The 22,199-nt window shown below is 34.5% G+C and overlaps 1 protein-coding gene across 1 annotated transcript in view; it reads left to right on the top strand.

Moving 5' to 3' along the window:
- The window catches only part of SLC4A10 (solute carrier family 4 member 10), a 178,910-nt gene that overhangs the window by 92,912 nt on the left and 63,799 nt on the right, over positions 1-22,199 (top strand). The window contains exons 9-15 of the mRNA XM_023528479.1: positions 1,007-1,164; positions 4,181-4,268; positions 10,545-10,691; positions 17,200-17,300; positions 20,143-20,317; positions 20,879-21,012; positions 21,406-21,651. Of these exons, the coding sequence (XP_023384247.1) occupies positions 1,007-1,164; positions 4,181-4,268; positions 10,545-10,691; positions 17,200-17,300; positions 20,143-20,317; positions 20,879-21,012; positions 21,406-21,651 (1,049 nt within the window). The remainder of the gene's footprint in view (positions 1-1,006; positions 1,165-4,180; positions 4,269-10,544; positions 10,692-17,199; positions 17,301-20,142; positions 20,318-20,878; positions 21,013-21,405; positions 21,652-22,199) is intronic.

Below are 22,199 nucleotides of genomic sequence, written 5' to 3'. Positions count from 1 at the left end.
AAAGTACTATTTGGCCTGAAAAAAATCTTAGCCTCACCTATATTTGCTAAAGCTCTTTTGTTTCTCTTGGCTATTGTCACTTTGATCTTTGGCCCCCATTTCATAAATGCAGGAACATAAAACAACTTACTAGAGCAGATAAAAATTGTATTCTACCTATAAACAGATTTCCATAAAAAGCAACTCAAATAAATTAGAAACAAGAAGAAAGCTTTGTAAAATTTACTTTAAAGTCACTGCTTGGTGTTCACTGATGCCCTGTCATAAAAATTGATATTTACTCTTAGTTTACATTTGGTTTTCAGACTTCACCTTTTACTCTAAGCATTTCTTTTTGTTAATGATCACTTTTGTTTTGCGTGCATTCATTTCAATCACAGACATCTCACATCAGAAATTCACCTATGGCTCTTCAGCGATCCCAAATTTTAGTACCTTTATTCTTGTTTTCTTTACTCTGCCAAATCTAAATTCTTTGATGGGAAATTAAAATGAAGGATTATCAGGCCAAGTACAGAATGTGAAAGGTACAGAACAACTAGAATAAAGATGAAGACTAAGGTCATTATATTGTAAGGAGAAACATGATTATGTTTCTTTTGAAATTAGCATATTTTAGTATTACTTATTTGTGCACAAAATTAAGATAATTTAGCATAAAATATTTAAATCTATTTGCAAATGTTAATTAAATTATGATTAAAGTATATTCATTTGAGCACATGCTTTATTCTCCCTGAAGATTTCAAGATTGCTGATACTGAAGAAGCTTCTTTTAAAGATATTGAATAGAGAAACTAGAGTATTCTGCTTATTTATGACAAATTAGAAGAATACACAAGAAAAAAAGTTATTTCTAAAGGGCAAATGACATGTTTAATTATTTTAAAGTTTATTTAACCTGTATTTATTGATAGATTCCTGTATGTGAAATATTGTGCTAGCATACAATTTAGCAAAATTTTCCAGTTGTGATTTACCTTATTTTACTTTGTGACGCTCGCAGGTTGATCTACATTTTATGAAAAAAATCCCTCCAGGTGCTGAAGCTTCAAACATCTTAGTCGGGGAATTAGAGTTCTTGGATCGAACTGTAGTTGCATTTGTCAGGTTGTCTCCAGCTGTATTACTTCAAGGACTGGCTGAAGTCCCAATCCCAACCAGGTAAAAAGTCTAAAAGAATCTTTTGTGTTTTTCTTAAACATTCTTTTTTTGTGTGGAAAAAAAAGAGTAAATATAATTTCCTCCGAGAGTTTTTTCTAGAAGCTAATGTTTAATCCACAAAACTGTTGTTTCTTCTTATTTGTGGAAGAAGGGAGAAGTACTTTAAAAATTATTCTGTTCTTTCCTCCTTCCACTCAAACTTTATATTTTCTTTTAGGCATCCTCTTCATCTCTGAATTCCCTGGTCTATATCATCATTTAAACACTTTCTTATAATTTTGGTAAAAAGTGATAGTTTTAGGCTTTCCTCAAAGATTATATTAAATTGTGAGCTAAAGAGAGAATCCTGTATATGAATGTGATCAAACTCAAAAAGATCAAAATTTTCAAGGCTTGGCTTACTCTTGAATCAGAAGGCCTTCAAAGTTCATGTAAGTGCCATCATTAGGATAGCCCCTCGTACCTAGTGTACACTATGTTTGAATCTCAGGCACAGTGTGTCTCCCATACATAGAGTCTGAAGAATCATTGGTAGAAGCATCGTGGTACTGTGGTTGAATCTGAATCAAAAGTACAAACTTAATTTGATTACCTGAACTTGTTTCTCATTTAACTATGAATAAAGACTAACAACTAAGGCATGATGCAAACCGAATTATGTTGTTTAGAATTTATTTCTATTTTACAGATGTAAGACTGTCCATGAGCAAAAATGTAAAGAAAAAAAAATTGACTTCAGCACACACGGTCCCTAGTAATTCATCCAGGGGACCTTGTTTTTGTCCCTTCTCCCTCTCATCAAGTGTGATTTCTGTTCAAAGATAGCCTTTCACTGTGATCCTGTTCCCATAGCAAAACACATTTCTCTGAGATCCCATCTTCCACATGATTGGTGCCCTTTGTTTGATGCTCTTTTTCAGATGCTGATAGTATGATTCCTCTTGTACACACTAAATGCCTCAGCCAAGCTGAAATGATGTAAAGTTCAGGTGCTGTGGCATCTGGGTTTGTAGAATATGTTTCCTCCATGAGCCTTAACTCAAAACAGTGGGTTACATCACTCTATGCTTTGATTATGCATAAGATATATCCCAAATATGGAATAGTTTAGTCAAGAGAGGCCTCAATTTTGTAAGAACTCAGCTAACTGGAATGGGATTCAGTGTTGCAGTACCTATGCCTGAATCTGGTTTGAGGCAGGAACTTGGTTACCTTTCAGCTGACAGAAAGAAGTTCATCCTTTTGGAGTGCTAATGAGACTTCTGTTATATACCAACTTTCATTTTAAAAAGAGAAAGAAGAACTGAGCACATTAAAGTGGCATCTGACTGTATGATTAAGGCTGTGTTTTTCTATACACAACCTGTAACCTATACAGAGGTTCTAAAAATTTGGGATTCAGATTTAAGATGTCAAACTTACTAATTGTGGAAGTAGATTAAAATTCCCTTTCAGTCTTTCAAGCAGTGTATTCTTGTTCCACCATTTAAGAAGGTGTCTGATGAATTCTGAGTAAATGATGGCTATTTATGACCACGATAGTTCCTGTATTTCAAAGGAAAGAAAAGAAAAATTCTCAGGAGTAAAGCTATAATGGGGTTATACACCCTCACTTTGAAAACTGTCAAGGTTTAGGTGACCTCTTTTCATACTGACATAGCAGAATATGTGTAAAGAACAATGGAGGAAAAATTAGGGGCATGGTTGAGCCACAGTATTGAGAGAGATTAAAAAGACTTGACTAGTTAGGAAAGGCAAAAAATGGAAGATTAGTTAGACAAATAGAATAAAGGAAGCCATTCAAGGTTCCTAATTATACTTTCTTAGGAGGACAAAAAGGCACACCATGAATATAACAACACATAATATAAATGTCAAAAAATAATCTTTTAAGACTTTGTAAATAGTTCATGGAATGGAAACCTGAAAAATAACAAGATATACATAGGTTAGGAAATTTCCTAAAAGTATTATAGTTGATAAAGCATCTGCCACCTTATTAAATTACTCCTGTTCTAAATCATAGTGGACATTTCTATGTAGTAGAAACTGACTTGGATTCAGTTACAACTGACACAAAAACTTAATATCAGACCCTTTAAGACTGCGTAATATATGCTTCATGTAAAAACATGTACAATCTCTAAAGTATATAACTAAACGAAGGGTAAAATTATAGTACCTTTTTTGGTATGTCTTACAAAACTACTAGTCTTCGTACTTAAGAGTATAAACCATTTAACAAATTAATACGGTAGAATTGTATTGCAGAATGTAGGGCATTTTCAAATTTTCACTATTTCCCTGCATCATTGACCTTTTAAAGAGATAGGACAATTACTGGTCCTGCAAAGTTAGAGACATATTGATTTCTTCAAAACCTCCAGTTGTGATGATGAGTTTGCCAGACTTTCATCCTAATTTAGATGGAATATCACAGTGCAGCTGGTATTTTTATTCCTCCAATATTGGAATTAATAGATCATTAACTCTCCATTTTTTTCTGCCTAACTGGTCTTTGATTTCTGATCTCTTTTTTTCTATTTAATGTAAATTTTACATACACTTATGTTTTTTGACCATATATTTTCTTTGTTTATACAACTGTATTACCTTTCCCTGCTTCTACATAGTTCTACAATCTGCACATTAGTGAGTTTTATTCCTTACAATTCAAAATGGTTTAATCAAATTTTGATTTTCTCATCTTACTCCTCTAAGAATGATAGAATCCTTAAAATTCTCACTAACAACTGTATAGCCTCTACAGGTAACAAAATGAGGGAGACACTGAGGTCAAAATAGCCACAGATTCCTATTGCTTAAGAATCTTAAGCATAAGAGTCGATCATTATGAAATGTTTCAAAATAATAATAAACTATGAAAAAATATGGAAATATTTTACAACAAAATCTCCATCTTGAGTAATTCCTTTGAGATGAGTGATTCTGTACTACTAAAATTACTTTTATATATCTACCATGAAACATTCGTGTTTTATTTTCTTAATTACAGATTTTTGTTCATTCTTCTGGGACCCCTGGGAAAGGGTCAACAGTACCATGAGATTGGCAGATCAATTGCAACTCTAATGACAGATGAGGTATTTATTCAAGTTCATTGGGAACATTTTTCCCCACTAGGTACACCTAACTTTTGGGGTTCCTGTATTCATGACAATTAACTGTGAATCAGATGTCTTTGTACCGAATCTCCCTTCTTCTATGTTTCCACTAGAAAATTTCCTTTGGAAAAGTTTGTTCGAAAGGGGTAATAAATTCACATACATGAATATAATGCTTTAAAACCTCATATTCTAAAAAAAAATTTTTATTTAGTGACATTTATATTTATTAATATTCCTCTTGTATATACTGCCAAAGTGAGCACCATTATTAATATTATTGCAAATCTCATTTAGGGCAAAAATAATTAAAAAATATTTTTTAAACAACTTTATTGAGATATAAGTCACACAATTCACCCATTTGAAGAGTACAGTTCATTGGCTTTTAGTATGTTCAGAGTTGCATGCAACCACAGAAAGTGGGCAAAATAATTTTAAAGTATCAAGGTAAAACAGTGACAGCTTATCTGAATAGTAGACATGATACTAAAAGCCATGCAACATCTATCAACTGTCTTTATAATGACCTGTATGTAATTCTTAATCTGGGAGTCTTTGAACCATTAGAGGAAGTGTACATAGATTTCAAGGGCCCGTGATCTCTTTGATATAGCACAGAAATTTTTCCGTGTAAAAAATTTGTATGTAGATTTTTTTGGATTGATTAAAAGCTTTCATCAGTTTCTCAAAGAGGTGCGTATCTTTCAAAAAATGTAAGATCATAAAAATAAGAACATAAAAAGTAGTATTATATATATAACTATAATAATTTTCTTGTATTCCCCAACACCTTATAGAAATCTATTTTTATTTTACTTTATTATTTTACTTTATTATTAAAGAAGAGCAGATGCAAAATATCACAGAAATGGCATAAATGAAAATCTCAGTAGTAAATAACAAATGGGTTTATACATTTTTAGACTCTCATCTGAATAATTAGATATATTTGCTAAAATACATGGCTTCAGATACTTTAAAGTCTATAAAAAGAATGAATTAATATTGTATATAACTTTTCCTAGGCTTATGAAATCTGAAAATTTGAACTTGTGTTTAGCATTTGATAGAAATTATTATATCTGTTTTATGGTTTTATATTAACTAGTTATTGATATTTATACATAGGAAACTAAAAGCTAGAGAAAAAATTTTTTTCATCAGTTTCAGAAAATACCAACTTAATGTGTGTAGTGTATTAGTTTCCTACAGCTGCCATAAAAAATTACACAAACTGGGTGATTAAAACAAGAGTAATGTATTTTCTCACATTTTATGGAGCTAGGAGTCTAAAGTCAAGGTGTGAGCATGGCACATTCTCTCTGAAGGCCCTAGGGAGAGCCTTTCCTTGTTTCTCTAGCTTCTGGTAGCTCATGGCGTTCCTTGGCTTGTGGCAACAAAATTCTAATCTTTGTCTCCATCTTCACATTGCCTTCTCCCTTGTGTCTCTGCGTATCGTCTACTTTTGTATGTCTTATAAAGATACCCAATATTGAATTTAAGGCCCTCCTTAATCCAAGATGACCTCATCTTGAGATTCTTACCTTAATTATATCTGTAAAGATCCTTATTTCAAATAAGGTCACATTGTGAGGTTTAGATGGACATATATTTTGATAGGACACTATTCCATCCCCTGCAGTGAGTAACATGTTATTGAAGAAATTTGGGAGAAGACAGGAGAGGGAAAAAAATTGCTTCATGAGGCCTACAAACCTAACTCTTTATGAGATGACACTCACAGTATATTTGCTTTTAGTGTTTTTATATTGGTTAATATTTTGTAATTTTTACAGTATTGCAAAATAAATTACACTGATTTCTATTTCACAGTTTAAGTATTGTCACTTTCATGTGCACATATGTTTCATATTATATTGTGTTTCCACGTTTAAGACATCAAGACATTACATTAAGATATCTTTGGGCATGGAACATGTTCTATGGTGGGAGGAACATGTTGTGTCCTGGGAGGTACATACGTACATATTCAAGGTATCTCTCTTCCTAAACCTTCCCTTCCCCAATTAGGAGTCAAGAATTTTCTCAACAGAAAGATGTCAATTCCAAAGTTTTTTTTTTTTTTTTTTTTAACCAATCAAGTACACATAGAGCAACAGAGAAACATCCTTTTTTTAAAAAAAATTATTTTTATTTTTTTATTTTAGCTTTAGAATGAGAGCAGAGAAGGGACTTCTGTATATTTCCTTGAGTCGCCTAATGAAGGCTTTAACTTGAATCATTTAGACTTGAAATTTTAGAGCTTAGCTTTAGGAACAGGATATTCAGATATCTGAGGAAAGAGCATTTCAAAGAAAAAGATAAGGGCAAATGCTTTGAGGAATATCCAAATGCCAGGAATATCTTGGACATAGTAAGTCAGATAACATGGCTAGGCAGAAGGGAGAAAGGGAGAGAGTGATAGGCAATGAGGCCAGAGAAATGACATGATTTATCCTACATTTTAAAAAGATCACAGAAATGCTGGGTTCAGCACTTGTAGAGGAACAAGAGCAAAAGCAAGGAGACCACTTAAGTTGCCATTGCAACAATCAAGGTAAGCAATGGTGGTGAGAGAAATCAATGCAATTCCATTCAAAATCCCAACAGGATTTATCAAGGAACTTGATAAACTTATTCTAAAAAATATGGGGAAGAACAAAGGTCCAAAATACTAAAAGGAAATAGGATAAAAAAATAAAAACATTTTTGCGTTTTTTTTTTTTTTTCCTAAGTCACTGATGCTTTTTCTCAGTCTCCTTTTCTGGATCCTTCCTTCTTCCCACCCACTGCAATGATGAGAACTTTGCTACTTAGTTATCCACTCAGGCCCCTACATTATCAGTTACTTCTCCTTACTATATCATTCTTCTCTCCTTACAAAGATGACCTAAATCTCCTATCTTTTAAAAAGAAGAGAAAGGGAGGGAGGGAGGAAGGAAGGAAAGGCAATTCCTAGTTGTGTGATCTTGGGCAAGTTCACCTCAACTCCCTTTGCCTCAGTTTCCTCATCTTCAAACCAAGAATGGTAATACTACATATTTCATGTTGTTTTTGTGATAAACGTATATTTATTGACTACTATATATTGAAGATAAAGTGGTAGAAATTAAAGACATGTCACTGGCCTTGTGGAACAATCTTGAAGTCATCCTTGACTCCTCTATTTCTTTTATACCCCAATCCAATCTATCAGTAAATCTTCCTATCTTCTTTCACAATAATTCCAGAATCCTACTACATCTCACTTTCTGAACTGTTATTACCTGGCTTTCACTCATCGCTTGGTCCATGCCACCATTATTATCCATTATTGTAATAGACTCCTAGTTGTTCTCTCTGCCCTTGCACTGTTCATTCTGTTCTCAACATTACAGCTAGAGCAATCACTCTTCTGCTCAAGACGCTCTAATGGCTTCCCATCTTATTCAGGATAAAAGTCAAGAGTTCTTACGATGATCTACAAAGTCCTACAGGGTGCCTTTCTATCTCTTCTACCTTGCCTCTCAGACCTTATCTCTGTTCCTCTCCTTCTAGCTTATTCCTCCCTAAGGAATTGGCCTCCTTGCTTCTTCTCAAATATGGCATTCATTCTCTCACCTGAGAATCTTTGCGCCAGCTATTCCCTCTGCCAGAAAGCTCTTGCTTCTGATAGTTGCGTGGCTTGCATCCTTAAATCCTTTAGATTTTTGCTGAAATGTCTACCTATTGAGGGCTTCCTTAATCACCCCATTTAAAATTGCAGCATCCCTCATTCATACCCTAATTCCTCTTTCCTTCTTCATTTTTCTCCATACACTTTCCACCATTTAACAAAATACTCATTTGTATTGCTTATTTTCTATTTCTCTCCTCCCACTAAAATGTAAACTCCATGAAGAAATGGATTTTTGTTGATTTTATTCAGTGCTCTATCCCTTGTACATAAATAGCTTGATAAATATTTATTGAATGAATGTTCGGGACTCATGTTTTAGCAGGAAAAAGACATTAAACTCATACACAATTGTTAATTGTAATCAATAAATACAATGGCAGAGAATGCTATAAAAAAAGGACAAAGTGTTAGGGGGCTATTAACAAGATGTCTAATTTTATTTGAGAGGGGATCAGGGAAACCTATAGAAATCGGGTTGAAATCAGAATGCTTAGCTAGACAAAGAAAGGGAGAACAATTTAATTAAGTTATTGGGGAAATTGGTGATAGGAAGCAAATAGTAAATAAAATTTTTATTGTAAAATAAAACAATTGTGGTATCTATATCTTTGAGGAGCTCTAAAATAATAGGGAATCCACTATTTTGGATGAATACATACATTCATCTTTCTAAAGCAGGTATAGATCTGTAATCTCTAGGAGCAATTTTTTAATTAAATGAGATCAAATCAGGAAAGATTTCAAGAGAGTTGCTGTTGGCAGAGAAAGAATAGAGTGGATAAACTCTCATTGTGATTAAGAACATTTGCAGTTCTTAAATGTCTGGATTAGGTCTCATGGCCTTGTAAGAGATCTTTAAAATAGGATAGATATTCTGAGCCATGAACTCAGTGGTTTATGGCAGGAAAATCTATGTTTTTCAATATTTAAAAATTCTTTCTCAAAATACAACTAAACCATTAATTTATCTTTGATATCTTCATATTATCTTAAGCAAAGACTGTTATTTATCACACCAATGATTATTTGTGAAATGTTCTTCATTGGAAGGTAAAGAAAAAGCCTTTGAAAATAATCATTATCACTTCTTCAGCAGTTTAGATTGAGTATCAAACCAGAAACTAAAACAAATAGAATATTTGAAAGAACAAATTTTTTCTAAATTTTGGGATATTTTATTACTGTAATATAGATTAGCATAAAGAATAATGCAATACTCCCAAACCTCAAGTATTTGTTTGTTCCATTTCATATTATATGAAATATTTTAAAAATCAAAAGTATATTATCATATTTAGTGTAAATTAATTTTTCATACTTATTTTTATTTTTACTTTGCCCACTTACTATATTAAGTTTACCATTCCTGTGTATGTTAGGAGAAATGAGGTATGCTGCAGGAATAACCAACTAAAATCTCAGTGGTTTATAACAACAAGGGTTTATTTCTATTATGCTGTGTGTCCATTACAAGCTGACAGAGAGGCTCTGATAAGTAGTCACTTAGGGACTCAGGTCCATAGAAGCTCGATCTCCACCTGTGTTCCTAGCCAGTAGCAGACAAATAAGCTTTGTGATAAGTCACACACTGGTACTCATAACTTCCATTTGAAAGTGACATATATACACCTAAATATGTTACCAGTCCAAAGTCCGTGTGCCAGATGGTTCAAAAGGCCAAAACTCAAAACATCAGAGTTTGGAATAAGGAAAGGTTTATTGAACAAGAAGTCACCAGCAGAGATGATGGGAGACCTAATCCTCAAATCCATTTTAAGAAAGTGCAGCGTTCAGGCTTCTTTTAAGTCAAGGGAAAGGAAAATGGGAGGGGCTGTTTTTGTAAAAACTGGTCTCAAGCAAAATTCCTCTAGTGATTAGCAAGTCCAAAGCAGGAACTCTTGGCCTGAAGGCCATGGGAACAACATAGGCTTGAATAACAATGTGTCAGAGAGATGGAGCATTTCACTCTATTACAAACAGAACATACATAATCCCTATGGGGAGGAATGCAATCTTACCCTGTGTCTAGAAGAAAACCTATGGTGTCTATCAATAGTCTAAAAAAACTGCCACTTTGAATGGAAACATACTTTCTCCACTGTATCGATATGATTTATATCCAGAAAATGCTAATTTATAACATTATTTAAAAAATTGAAACAAAAATAATCTTTAAAATTAGTTTATATATGCCAGGGTATAAATATTGCTAATGCATCTAATTTATTCTATAAATTTGATCTTTATTTTAAAAAAGAGCTGCTTTCAGAAAGTTTGCTTAATCTACACATGTATAACTTTTGCCAAGCTTGAATCATTAATTCTAGTTTAATGAGCTTCCTTTCACCCTTTCCCTTTCTCTTACTCTTGCTTCCAGAACTTTCAACATTCATTGTAGCATTCTAAGAAAAATAGATATCTGTGTGTATTCAGAGTAAACTAAATTATAACATTTTACATTAAAAACATCTTTAGAGCTGCCTATTGAAATTGTTAGAATCACATGCGAGATAACCGGGAGATGAAAACATTGAGCACATTAAGTGTTTATAATTTTTTAAAATCTGTAAATGGCATTTGTTTTCCTTCCATAGGTATTTCATGACGTCGCTTACAAAGCTAAAGATCGTAATGACTTGGTATCAGGAATTGATGAATTTCTGGATCAGGTTACTGTTCTCCCTCCTGGAGAATGGGATCCAAGCATTCGAATAGAGCCTCCAAAAAATGTTCCTTCCCAGGTATGTATAGTTGAAAATACTCTTATAAATCCCATCATTTTGTTGTCTTTTCTTTTAAATACATGTACTAAAATAATAAAACCAATCAAAAAGCTTCAAATGATATAAATTATAACCTCTGTGATATTGTGATTTATAATAAGAAATATATATTTGGTCTTCACCCTGTATCTGGCACACAGCTCCTAAAACTTTTGAAATTTCCTGTGATGATAGCAACAAAGATACCTTTTGTTATGTTAATGAGGCAGCTTTTGGAGCTCTCCTAAAGACAGGGGCTGATTGCCAATGAGGGCAAACCTGTGATTAGTCCCATCCTCTCAACTCTGGGGACTGGGAGAGGGCCTGGAAATTGAGTTCAATCGCCAATGGCCAACGGTTTAATCCAGAGGTCCCCAACCCCCAGGCCACGGACTAGTAGTGGGCGAGTGAGTGAGCCAAGTGTCATCTGTATTTGCAGCTGCTCCCTAGTGCTAGAGTCACCGCCTCAGCTTCACCTCAGATCATCAGGCATTAGGTTCTCCTAGGAACACCGGTCCCTGGTGCCAAAAAGTTTGGGGACCACTGGTTTAATCAGTCATACCTATGTAATAAAGCCTCCATAAAACCCCAAAAGTACAGGGTTCGGAGAGCTTTCAGGTTTGTAAACACATGGAGATTGGGGGAGGGACATGCACTGGAGAGGACATGGAAGCTCCTTGCTCTTTTTTCATACCTTGCCCTACACATCTCTTCCATCTGGCTGTTCCTAAGTTATATCCTTTTATAATTAACTGGTGATCCACTAAGTAAAATGTTTCTTTGAGTTCTGTAAACTGCTCTTGCAAATTAGTTGAAACCCAAGGAAAAGGTCTTGAGAATCTCTGAATCCCATCAGTCAGAAGCTTAGGTGACAACCTGAAATTGCAACTGGTGTCTGAAGTAGGGGTGGGGTGGGGCAATCTTGCACACGACTGAGGCCTTGGCCAGTCGCATCTGATGCTATTACCAGGTAGATAGTATCAGAATTGAGTTGAATTGTAGGACACTCAGCTGATGTCTGGAGCACTGCCTGTTGGTGTGGGGAGCCCGTCTTTCCCCACACACTGGAATTGGTACCAGAACCTATTTAACCTATAAGAAGACAGGGGCATGAAGTTAGAAAATCTTCCTTGATCCTTTCCCTCATACCTCACTGAGAAATCTGGTATATTAATAATGTGCTACTAAATCGAACAGTTCCATATGCTTGGAAAGACTTTAGACCCACCTTAAAACATATTATAATCAAAGAAAATTAAATTTTTAATAAAGGTGTAAAATATGGCTTGAGAAAAAGCCCATTACTATCTACAGTCTGATACATCACTTTGAAATTAACAAGTATTAGGAGAATTCAAAAGTACAGCTTAGTCATTATATAGAAAACTCCCTATTACTGCTAATCATATTTATGACTAGAAAGAATTTTTTATTATAATTCTTATCTTTGTATTACCTTTGTGTGGGCATATGGTATTAAAATTGTAAAAATTCTGCTTTTAAAAATCAAATGTGCATTTTACTCATTATATAATCCAGAAAGAGAGAAATAAAGACTGTTGATATTGTTTGGGGTCATTTTCTTATTACAGATGTGACTTTGTTAGGATTAGTGGTCAAATATTTGTTAAGCCCACTCCTCCTAGTGCTAACCTCTATCTCTATGGAATCTGCCTCCTATAACCCTCCCAGTTTTCATCTACTCCGCCTTGCCTTTGGCTCTTGTCCCCGTGGAGTCTAACCTGGTCTGACTTTCCTGCACTAATTGAAGTAGCAGATGGCCTAATCAACCCACCCAGACATAGAAATTTTTCTGGTTAGCTGGAGGTGGGCGAATGAGCAGGTATACCACTTAAATATGAGTGTTTAAAAAGGTTATCTTAATCCAACTATAAATTTAAGGACAATAAACTGCCATCTCATTTCTATATTTTCATTCTGAAGTCATTTCATAACTATTAAAGATAATTTGCTTTCTTTTTCTCAGCAATTACAATTTCGTGATTCTATCATTGCAACCGCATAGTTTCAATTGATCTACTACTAAAAGGAAGGAATTTGCTTAAAGAGTAATTTTAAGGGTTATATTTTAGTATTTGTATACATGCATGGGATTTCTGTGTTTTTAAAATTATTTTTATGAGACACCAGCAGAATTTATTGGATTCTTGGGATTGAGAGGCGGTAGTAGAAAAACATTGAATTAAGAATCAAGACACCTGGGTTCTGCTGTTACATATTTATATGACCTTGCCCTAACGTTCTATATGAGCATGTCCAATAGAACTTTCTTCAATAATAGAAGTGTTCTGTATTTATGCTATCTAATAAATGAAGCCACTATTGAGCACTAGAAATGTGCCTACTGCAACCGAGGAACTGAATTTTACATTTTAATTAACTTAAATTTAAATAATCACATATAGTTAGTGGCTATCATGTTAGGCAGCAGTTTTACATAATGAGTTTGAATTAGAGATATGCTTTATGCTTCTTTACAACATTAGTATTTTTAAAATGTGTTTTGTAATTGAATAACAAACTATGACTATGTTTTCTTTTATTAAAGGGAGCATAACTCACTCAAACGTATTAAGCGCTCTGACTTCAGACATACTAATTCAGATAATACTTTCCCCTATGAGATAATTTCCCTGGTTTTTATTCTTTTGAAATGTGTAAATAACAGAATTTTAAATACTTTTTCCTTTCAATTAAGAGAAGAATAACAATTCACCTCAAGTGATAATATACCGTTAGAACTTTGTCAGTTATTATAATCACTCCCTTGTGTATACCCTCAACTTCTTTGCTTTTCTCTCATGCCATTTACTTGCTTGTCAAAACCACAACTCTATGCGAATTCAACTTGTTAGTCTTTACCTACATTAATACACCTGAGTGTGGCTGAAGAAAACATATAATTACACTGACTAATCTCACATAATTCTTGACCACATACCTCAAGTGGGCCCTTAATGTTGTAAGTTCATCATACTACCTCAGTCCAATTATTCTCTCTCGATGCCATTTCACACTTGTTTTCTCTCCTCAAACCTTCAGCGATCCTTTCTGACCTTCACTTTCAGATGTTGGCTTGTTTTCTACTTCCCTGAGAGCACTATGAAATGATCAAAAGAGAAATTCCACAGACTCGCCCCACCAAACCTATCTACCTGCCAGCATCTGCACCCACATACTTCTCCTGCCCATGTAATACTGTTGATGAATTATCCAGTCAGCCTTCTACCTGCATGCTAGATCTCATCTCTTCACATTTACTTGAGGCATTACTCCACCTATTCTCCTCTTTCTTTTGCTTTCTGTCATCTGTTCTTTTGTTCTGTATTATATCATTTTATTAGCATACATTAATTTGTAAATCTTAAAAAAAGAACTCTCAATACCGCTACCACTGCCAGCTACTCAACCATTTCTTTGTTCCCTCTACAACCAAATGCCACAGAAAAGTTCTCCGTACTACCTGCCTCCAATTTCTCTCCTCCAATTCTCTCTAAACCTACTCCAGTAAGACTTTTGCCTCCATCTTACATGAAAGACACCAAAGAGTTCTACAATACTAAAATTCCATGGTCAGTTCTCAGTCTGCATTTTATTTAGCCTGTCAGTCAGCAGCATTTGACAGAATTCATAACTAACTCCCTTTTCCTTGATATACTTTTTTTGCTTGGCTCTAAAACACCACACTTTTGGCTTTCCTCAAACCTTACCGGTAACCCCTTCCCAGTCTTCTTTTCTGGTTTCTCCTCTTGTCTCTGATTTCTTTATGTTGAAGTAATGCAGGACTTAGTCCTTAGTTCTCCTCTCTCCTCTATCTATACTTACCTTCTTGGTATTATTTTGTAATTTTATAGCTTTAAATCCTCTTCCAGATTGATTTTTTAGCTCGAACTTGTGAGTTATTTATTCAAATGCCTATCCTGTATCTTCACTTGGAAGTCTTATAGTTATCTAAAACTTAACATGTCCAAAGTTTGAACTGAATTGTAGATTGTCTTATTTCTGTACCTGTATACTTCTTTGCATTTACATTAGAAAAGGCACTATAATGATTCCTGAAGTGTATAAGAAACTGATATTTTCTCAAATTCTATTCCATCTGTACATTTTCATCTTGGTAGGTGCTAATTCTATCTACACTTAGTTACGGTTGATCAAGTCAAAAACATTTATTGTTTTCTCTTATACTTCACTTCCATTCTTCCAGGAAATACTCTTGGCGTTGCCTCCAATATTTGTCTTGAATTATACCATTTTTCGTTATTACTACTGCCAATACCCTATTTCAAGCTACCATCAACTTTCTCCTGGATTCCTGAAATAGCTTTCTAACTGGTCTCCTTGTTTCTACCCTTAGCCCCTAGAATCTGTTCTCAACACAGCAGCCAGAATGATTCCGAGTTAAATCATGCTACTCCTTTCCTTAAAACCCTACACGATTCCTCATTTTACTGAGAATAAAAGCCAAATATATACAATGGTCTCCTAAACCTACCCAATCTGGCCTCCCTTTACCTGTCAGAAGTCATCTCCTACCACTTTCATGCTTACTCCTCTCCAACCATGTTGGCCTCCTTCTTCTTTAAACCCTGCAGCCCTGCTCCTGCCTTAAGACTGTTCCACTGGCTGTTCTTTCTGCCTGAATATTCCCTGGTCATCTTCATGGCTAATTCCCTTGACTCCCTCAATTTTTCCCAAATGACACTTTCTCATTGAGCCTGCCGATCCACTCTATTTATAATAGCCACACCCTCCTTCCAATCACCCACTCCACACCTCAAAGCCCTCCCTTACTCTGCTTTAAATTTTTATTTTTCCATGCTTTTAATCTTTTTAGCACACTATAGAAATAATTTACGTATTTGTTTATTGTTTAGAATATAAGCCCACAGGCCTGAACTGTCCACTGGTGTATATTGGTGGGGCCTAATACTTGACACAAATAAGTATTTGCTGATTGTATTTGCTAATAAATTCTTGATTGAACTAATAAATTATATAATTTAGGTAGTCAAATATCTACTCACCAATTGATTTGTTTTAAAATATCAAAATATATGTGTTTCTGAACAAAAAATTTTTCTGTATTTTTTCTCAGCATGTTCATCAGTACTTTTCATACACACTTGTCTTTCAAAACCCTTTTCCCTTATTCTTTAGAATGGCTAATATCTTTTATGGTTTATCATTTGCCTTATCAGTGTATAGCCTTTTCCATTATACAACAATGAGTTAACTTATCCAGTAAGGAATAATTCCCCAGAAGACCCAAATAATATCACTTGATTTCTGAGACTTGTGGAAGGTAAAGCTAAGAAATGATTCCCTAGGTGATTGTTGCATAGTGAGGGTATTGAGGACCACTCTTAAAGGCCTTTACTAATCTGTGCTAATTATTTACCTGTAAAGGCAGTCCCTTTATTAGTTTACACACATCCTTTCTTTTATATTTTAACTTTTGTTCACTGTATCTATTCATATGCCTGGGAAATTATAAAAATATTAAGCAATGAACTTTCCTATATTTTATGCACTTCAAAACCTGGTTTCTCATGTTTTAAACCTGTACCATTTTATCTAAATGTCCTGTTGTACATAAGATCACTTGATAATTCACTTTTGTTCATCATGTTTACTCACATGTTTACACTATTTTGGAATGGCAGTCAAGTAAAAATTTCAATTATACCACTTAAAATTTTTTATTCTTTTAAGCACTCTTAAACACATTAGTGTGCTCTAGGATCACAAATAGGTAGGGTTTTCTGGTTTTTAAAAATCTCTGTCACTGATGAAAGTATATGGAATAGACCTATGGGTAAACAGCACTTATTATATAAACTTCAGTTAATTTGTCATTGACTCAATTAGAAGTTTCCTTTTGCAATGGCCTTTTGGATCTCTATAAGTCAGAAAGAACCATCTTATAAATCATTACTTGGGTAGGAAGATATTAGCCAAAATCAAAGAGGAAAATACACTTAAAAAATAGCTAATGATATTAGTTTAATGACCAATTGCACTATGCTAGGCATATAATACCACTATAACTAACACCTCCTCACACCAACCTACCCCAACCCTGGTCTCTTTGTCCCTTTCTCTTATTCTTCTTCATAGATCTCTCTCTACCTGACATAGTTTAGTTGTTTGTCTCCACTAATAGAATGCTTTTTCTTGCTCATCTTTGCATATCTAGTGTCCATAACAATAAATGGCACACACTAGGTATTCAACAAATGTTAACTGAAAGGATTAATAAATGTCCATCACCTCATTTAATTCTCTCAGCCACACTGATAGGTATAAAGCTTTAGGAGACTAGATAACTTGCTAGAGGTCATATAGCAAATCAGTAATAGAACCTGGGTTCTTAGCCACTCTGCATATTGCTACAAGGGAAAAATTTTGTGTCATTTACAACTAACACCTGAAATTAAAGACAAAAACAAAATACTTTCCACAGGAGAAGAGAAAGATACCTGCTGTACCAAATGGAACAGCAGCTCACGGGGAAGCAGAGCCCCACGGAGGACATAGTGGACCTGAACTCCAGCGAACCGGAAGGTTAGTAAACAACACTTTTATGAGACTTCGAAACCAAATGATGTTCTTGTGTGTCAGGAATTGCTGTTTTTAGATCAAAATTTTTTTAATACTTTGAATATCTATTCTTTGGAGGTAAAAATGCCAATTAATTTTATTTCTCTGTAGTTACTGATTATCATTATTGTTCAACCAGAACAACGTATATATCATTTCATTTTATCTTACCCAGTCTTTCATTTTGCTGTGCAGAAAATGCATTTACAGATCCTTAGAATAAATAAGAAAACTGTCAGTTGCCCCTTCCTAAGAGCCCGTTGAAACCTTCAAGTTCAAGATGGAAATAAAAATAAATATCAAGAACTCAGTCTTATAGTCTCTCATTACATGCCAGTAAGATGTATATAATGGTATTTTTTATTTTTATGGTTGTAATTTGAAAGAGCTATATGATTTATTTTTCTAATCACACATCTTTGACGAGATGAAAGCTTCAATTTATTTCTTAAATGGTTCTTTATGGTTTTTTGACAGCTTGTCTCTCTCCAAGCAATGTGTGAGCAGAAAATCAGAAACCCTTGGGTGGGTCTCTCTTCAGAGAATAAGTGCACACAGCCTTCATTATAATTGAAGGCAATTGCAAAGGCTTTGCAGGATTGGTGCTCCCCTCCCCTCAAGGCTGTTTCCTGTACTGCTTTCTCTGTGTCCTCTAAACTGACTTTCCAGTTCCTGACAACTGTGTACATTTTAATCCTCCTCTGTTCTCTCCCTTTATCTATGTGTTGTCTCTGAGGAAATGTCATTTAACATCTTCCTCAGGCTCCATACCTAATTTGATATGGTTCAAACAATTTTTTCCTCTCCCCTTTATTAGAAGCATTGTTACGACTTCTGTTTGCTTTCATATTTTCAAATGCTGTCTTTTTATTTTTTGGTGGTAATATTTTTCTCTCTCTCAGGTGTAACGTGCCACATAGCTTAGATTTTTTTCGAAGTTCACTTTTCCTTACTGCTTCCTAAATCCTCCCAGGTCACCAATATCCGGTATCTTCGCTTCTTCAGAGTTCTTCCACAGATTCTGTTGCTGACATGGCTTGAAGTATCCATTACTCATCTGCTCTCCTGGAGTTGCTGGTGTACACCTGGGCTGCTCTTGCACTGTTCTCTGTAATGACCTCCCACTTCCGGATTTAGATTTTTGCTGTTAAAAGCACATTTATTACACAGTAATATAAGCTATTTAGGCTAATGTATGCTCTAATAAGTAGTTGGAAAACAATGGTCTACTAGAAAATGCTATCAAACCTATAAATATTAACTACTAATTATTAGTTTATAACCACCTCAACTTCTTTTAAGGATTAGGTGGGATATAAATCATAAATGAATGAATAGACTAGTAGATTAAATCTGCTTTGTATTGACTTTGAAAAATTAACAAATCATTCAGAAATGATCTCCAAAATTTCAAAAATTTATGTTTTTGTATGTGTGTGAATTTCACAGGTTCTCTGCAAGTGTCTCTGAGTTTTAAATGTCCTTTTTTTCAATTGAAAATTTACCCTCTCAACCTCTTCTACTCCATATCCCTCTGATGGAAGCAATCATTAGGAAAACAGACTGAGTCTATCACACGTAATAGTAAGATAGTTACTAATATGTTATTACTGTGTGTATGTCAGTCAAATCAGGGAAATTAAAAATAATAGTCAAATTTTTAGTTATACATGAAGATGTACATTTTTAAGGAGAAGCAAATTTGTTTTTCAAGAGAACAACCATTTTTGAGGTGATTGTTAGATTACAAATGAATATTTCTGTTTAGAAAGTAATTAACAAAAGTTTAATATTTTTGCATAATTTAAGTATATTTAACATACTGGCAGTATATTGGAACATAATCATTTTTTTAACCTCTGCGTAGGAACTTAAGCACAGTCTTATTCATTTTAATATGACATCTTTATTCTATGGAGCACAAAGAGCTTTTTAGTAGTCAAGTGTTAAGTCTGCATATTATTATTCAATGTTTAAGGAATGAAAATACCTATTCAATAATGCTCTCATTTCTAATAGATTTAAAAAATTGGGGTCTTCAAATTTTAGGCAGCATTTCACAGTTTAATACTGTTCCTTTCCCCCACCCCCTAAAAACTCTTTCAAGTGTTTCAGCGTAGTCTTTGGATATATTTGACATAAATGAGTTTATACCAGTAAGGTCATTATTGTCTTGTGAATGATAGGCATTGAGATATATTTAGGCAATAGTGGATCACAATCGATGGTTATAAGGGCCTTCTCCTGGCTGCCTAAAACTGAAAATTGTCTCATTCACAAGGCCATTTAGGTGCCTGCCTGGAACAATATCTTGTGAGGGATTTTTTGGCAGAGTAGGAGCAAGCCATGATTAAACGCTATTTTCTCTCTAGGGTGATGTTCACTATTGAATTACACAAAAGCCAGTTTACCCTCTCTCCTTCACTTTCTGCTACGCTAAATGAAATGTAAACAATTAGAAAATACTGCCAACAATTCAGGGTGATAGACTTGAGTTTAAGAGTAGGTAGATATCGAAGTGGCACAGAAATTAGAGTAATTCTAAATCTTATTATTTGAAATTTGATTAATGAACAGCTCTGAACCTTGTTTGAGAGAACCTGGGATTTCGAGGTTGTTGACAATATTTGGTTAGGGACTGAGGAAACACAGTGGTGCAAAGCCATCCATGTAGATCATGATAATATTGGGTCTCATCTCTGCTGATGGAAAACATATACTGTGACCTGGCAACAAAGCAAATAAGCGTTTTGATTTGTATGTTTTTATATTTGGATTTCACTATTGTGTTTTCCCCCTATCTTAGGATTTTTGGGGGACTTATTTTAGATATCAAAAGAAAAGCTCCATACTTCTGGAGTGACTTCAGAGATGCTTTCAGCCTGCAGTGCTTAGCATCTTTTCTATTTCTCTACTGCGCGTGTATGTCTCCTGTCATCACGTTTGGAGGACTGCTGGGAGAAGCAACCGAAGGTCGTATAGTATGTATTATGCTTTTCTCTGAACTTGGAAATTAATCAGTTTTTAAGATAAGTGAGAAGTTAGTTTTAGATTCCTTTATGAGGAGAGATTTGATGTATCGTCTGGCAAGTAACTTCAAATGAATTTCCTGTTTGGCTAGTGGAACTGATAATCTGGTAGTGGAATATCTTAGAACAATTAATTCTGAGTCTTATGAAAGCTTCTAATCTTATCCCTGGCCCCCAACCCTAAGCTATGGTTCTTACCTCACAAGAGGTCCATTTCCTAATATGTAGGCCATGCTTCTGTCCAGAAACTTGTCATGAACATAAGTAAACTTTTAGTAAGCAAAAGAAAAGCGAGATAAGGAAGGCGGAGAAGACGCATCCCCATTCACTACTATTTATTTCCTGTTGACAGCCTGTCCCTCTTTTTTTATCCTCCCCACATCTTGTCCAAGATTGCTAACCTTTTCAGAGCAAAGGAAAAATGGTATACCCATGTATTTTAAACATTTTCTCCCTAATTATAATGGCTGCCTGTACAGCTGAGATAATGGAATCATTTATATCTCTACACAGAGTGCAATCGAATCTCTCTTTGGAGCCTCCATGACTGGGATAGCCTATTCTCTCTTTGGTGGACAGCCTCTTACCATATTAGGCAGTACAGGACCAGTTTTGGTGTTTGAAAAGATTTTGTTTAAATTTTGCAAGTAAGTGTTACATACTTTTGGCCCTAGCCCTTTTCTATTTCTCTACTGTATCTGTACTTCTCCCAACATCACATTTGGAGGTTGCTGGGAGAGGTGGAAGTGGCTGATTAGATTGTTTGCCATTTTTGTGTCCCCATGGAAATAAAGAAAAAGTGAAAGATTTGTGTATGTTTTATAAAGTTTGTAAAAAATTCTATTTAGTTTTCAACACTGAGAACCCCTTTTAGTTTTATCCCCTTAGATGTTCCCTTTAGGCAAAGTCTTGAGTTTAGATACTCATGAGATGAGAAGCTTATTTACTTTTACTTTCTGAATTAGATTTATTTCCAACTGTTTTAAAAGGAGGCAAGCTGTTAAATGACCTTCTTTCTGCGTTTTTTTTTCTCCTCCTAGAGAATATGGGCTGTCATACCTGTCTTTAAGAGCTAGTATTGGACTTTGGACTGCAACCCTGTGTATCATACTTGTGGCCACTGATGCAAGCTCCCTTGTCTGCTATATCACCCGATTTACTGAAGAAGCTTTTGCTTCTCTTATTTGCATCATTTTCATTTATGAAGCCCTAGAGAAGTTGTTTGAACTCAGTGAAGCATATCCAATCAACATGCACAATGATTTGGAACTGCTGACACAATACTCGTAAGTACCATTTATTTCCCACTGTTGGCTGTGAGGCCTTTCTTTTTACAAATATTGCTATTGTTATAAGAAATATGAGGGACTTACTCGGCAGCTAGAGTGCCTTAAATTGATTCATGACCTAAATCCTGGACTCTCAGCTGAAGAGGATTTTAAGTCATTTAATCAGCCACTCATCTGATACATGAATTCTTAACATAACAAATCTCTGTCAGGAATATCTTTTTGGAGTTCTATTTGTCGGGAATTTCCTATTAAGTAAATAGTGGACCAAGATCAACTTTACTGTACAGAGAGATTTTGTTTTTATAAAAGATATATGATTTTGGTCTTTTAGGGCCTTTCTAATTTACAATAATACAAAGAAACAGTGAAAATATAAGGTTTCAGATTTAGAGCAATGAGATAAAATAGATTCACTGGGTCTAAATCGTATTAGCTTGATGCTTGAAAATATGATAAAAACATAAACAAAAATCATGGAATTGAAATGTAATATTGCTTTCAGAACGTACATTTACAATGGAACTATTCAGAAATTGCCTACT

Source organism: Pteropus vampyrus, unplaced genomic scaffold, assembly GCF_000151845.1.
Source record: "Pteropus vampyrus isolate Shadow unplaced genomic scaffold, Pvam_2.0 Scaffold2, whole genome shotgun sequence".
NCBI lineage: Eukaryota > Metazoa > Chordata > Mammalia > Chiroptera > Pteropodidae > Pteropus > Pteropus vampyrus.
The sequence above is the reverse complement of the archived record's forward strand: the minus strand, read 5'-3'. Positions and strand labels throughout refer to the sequence as shown.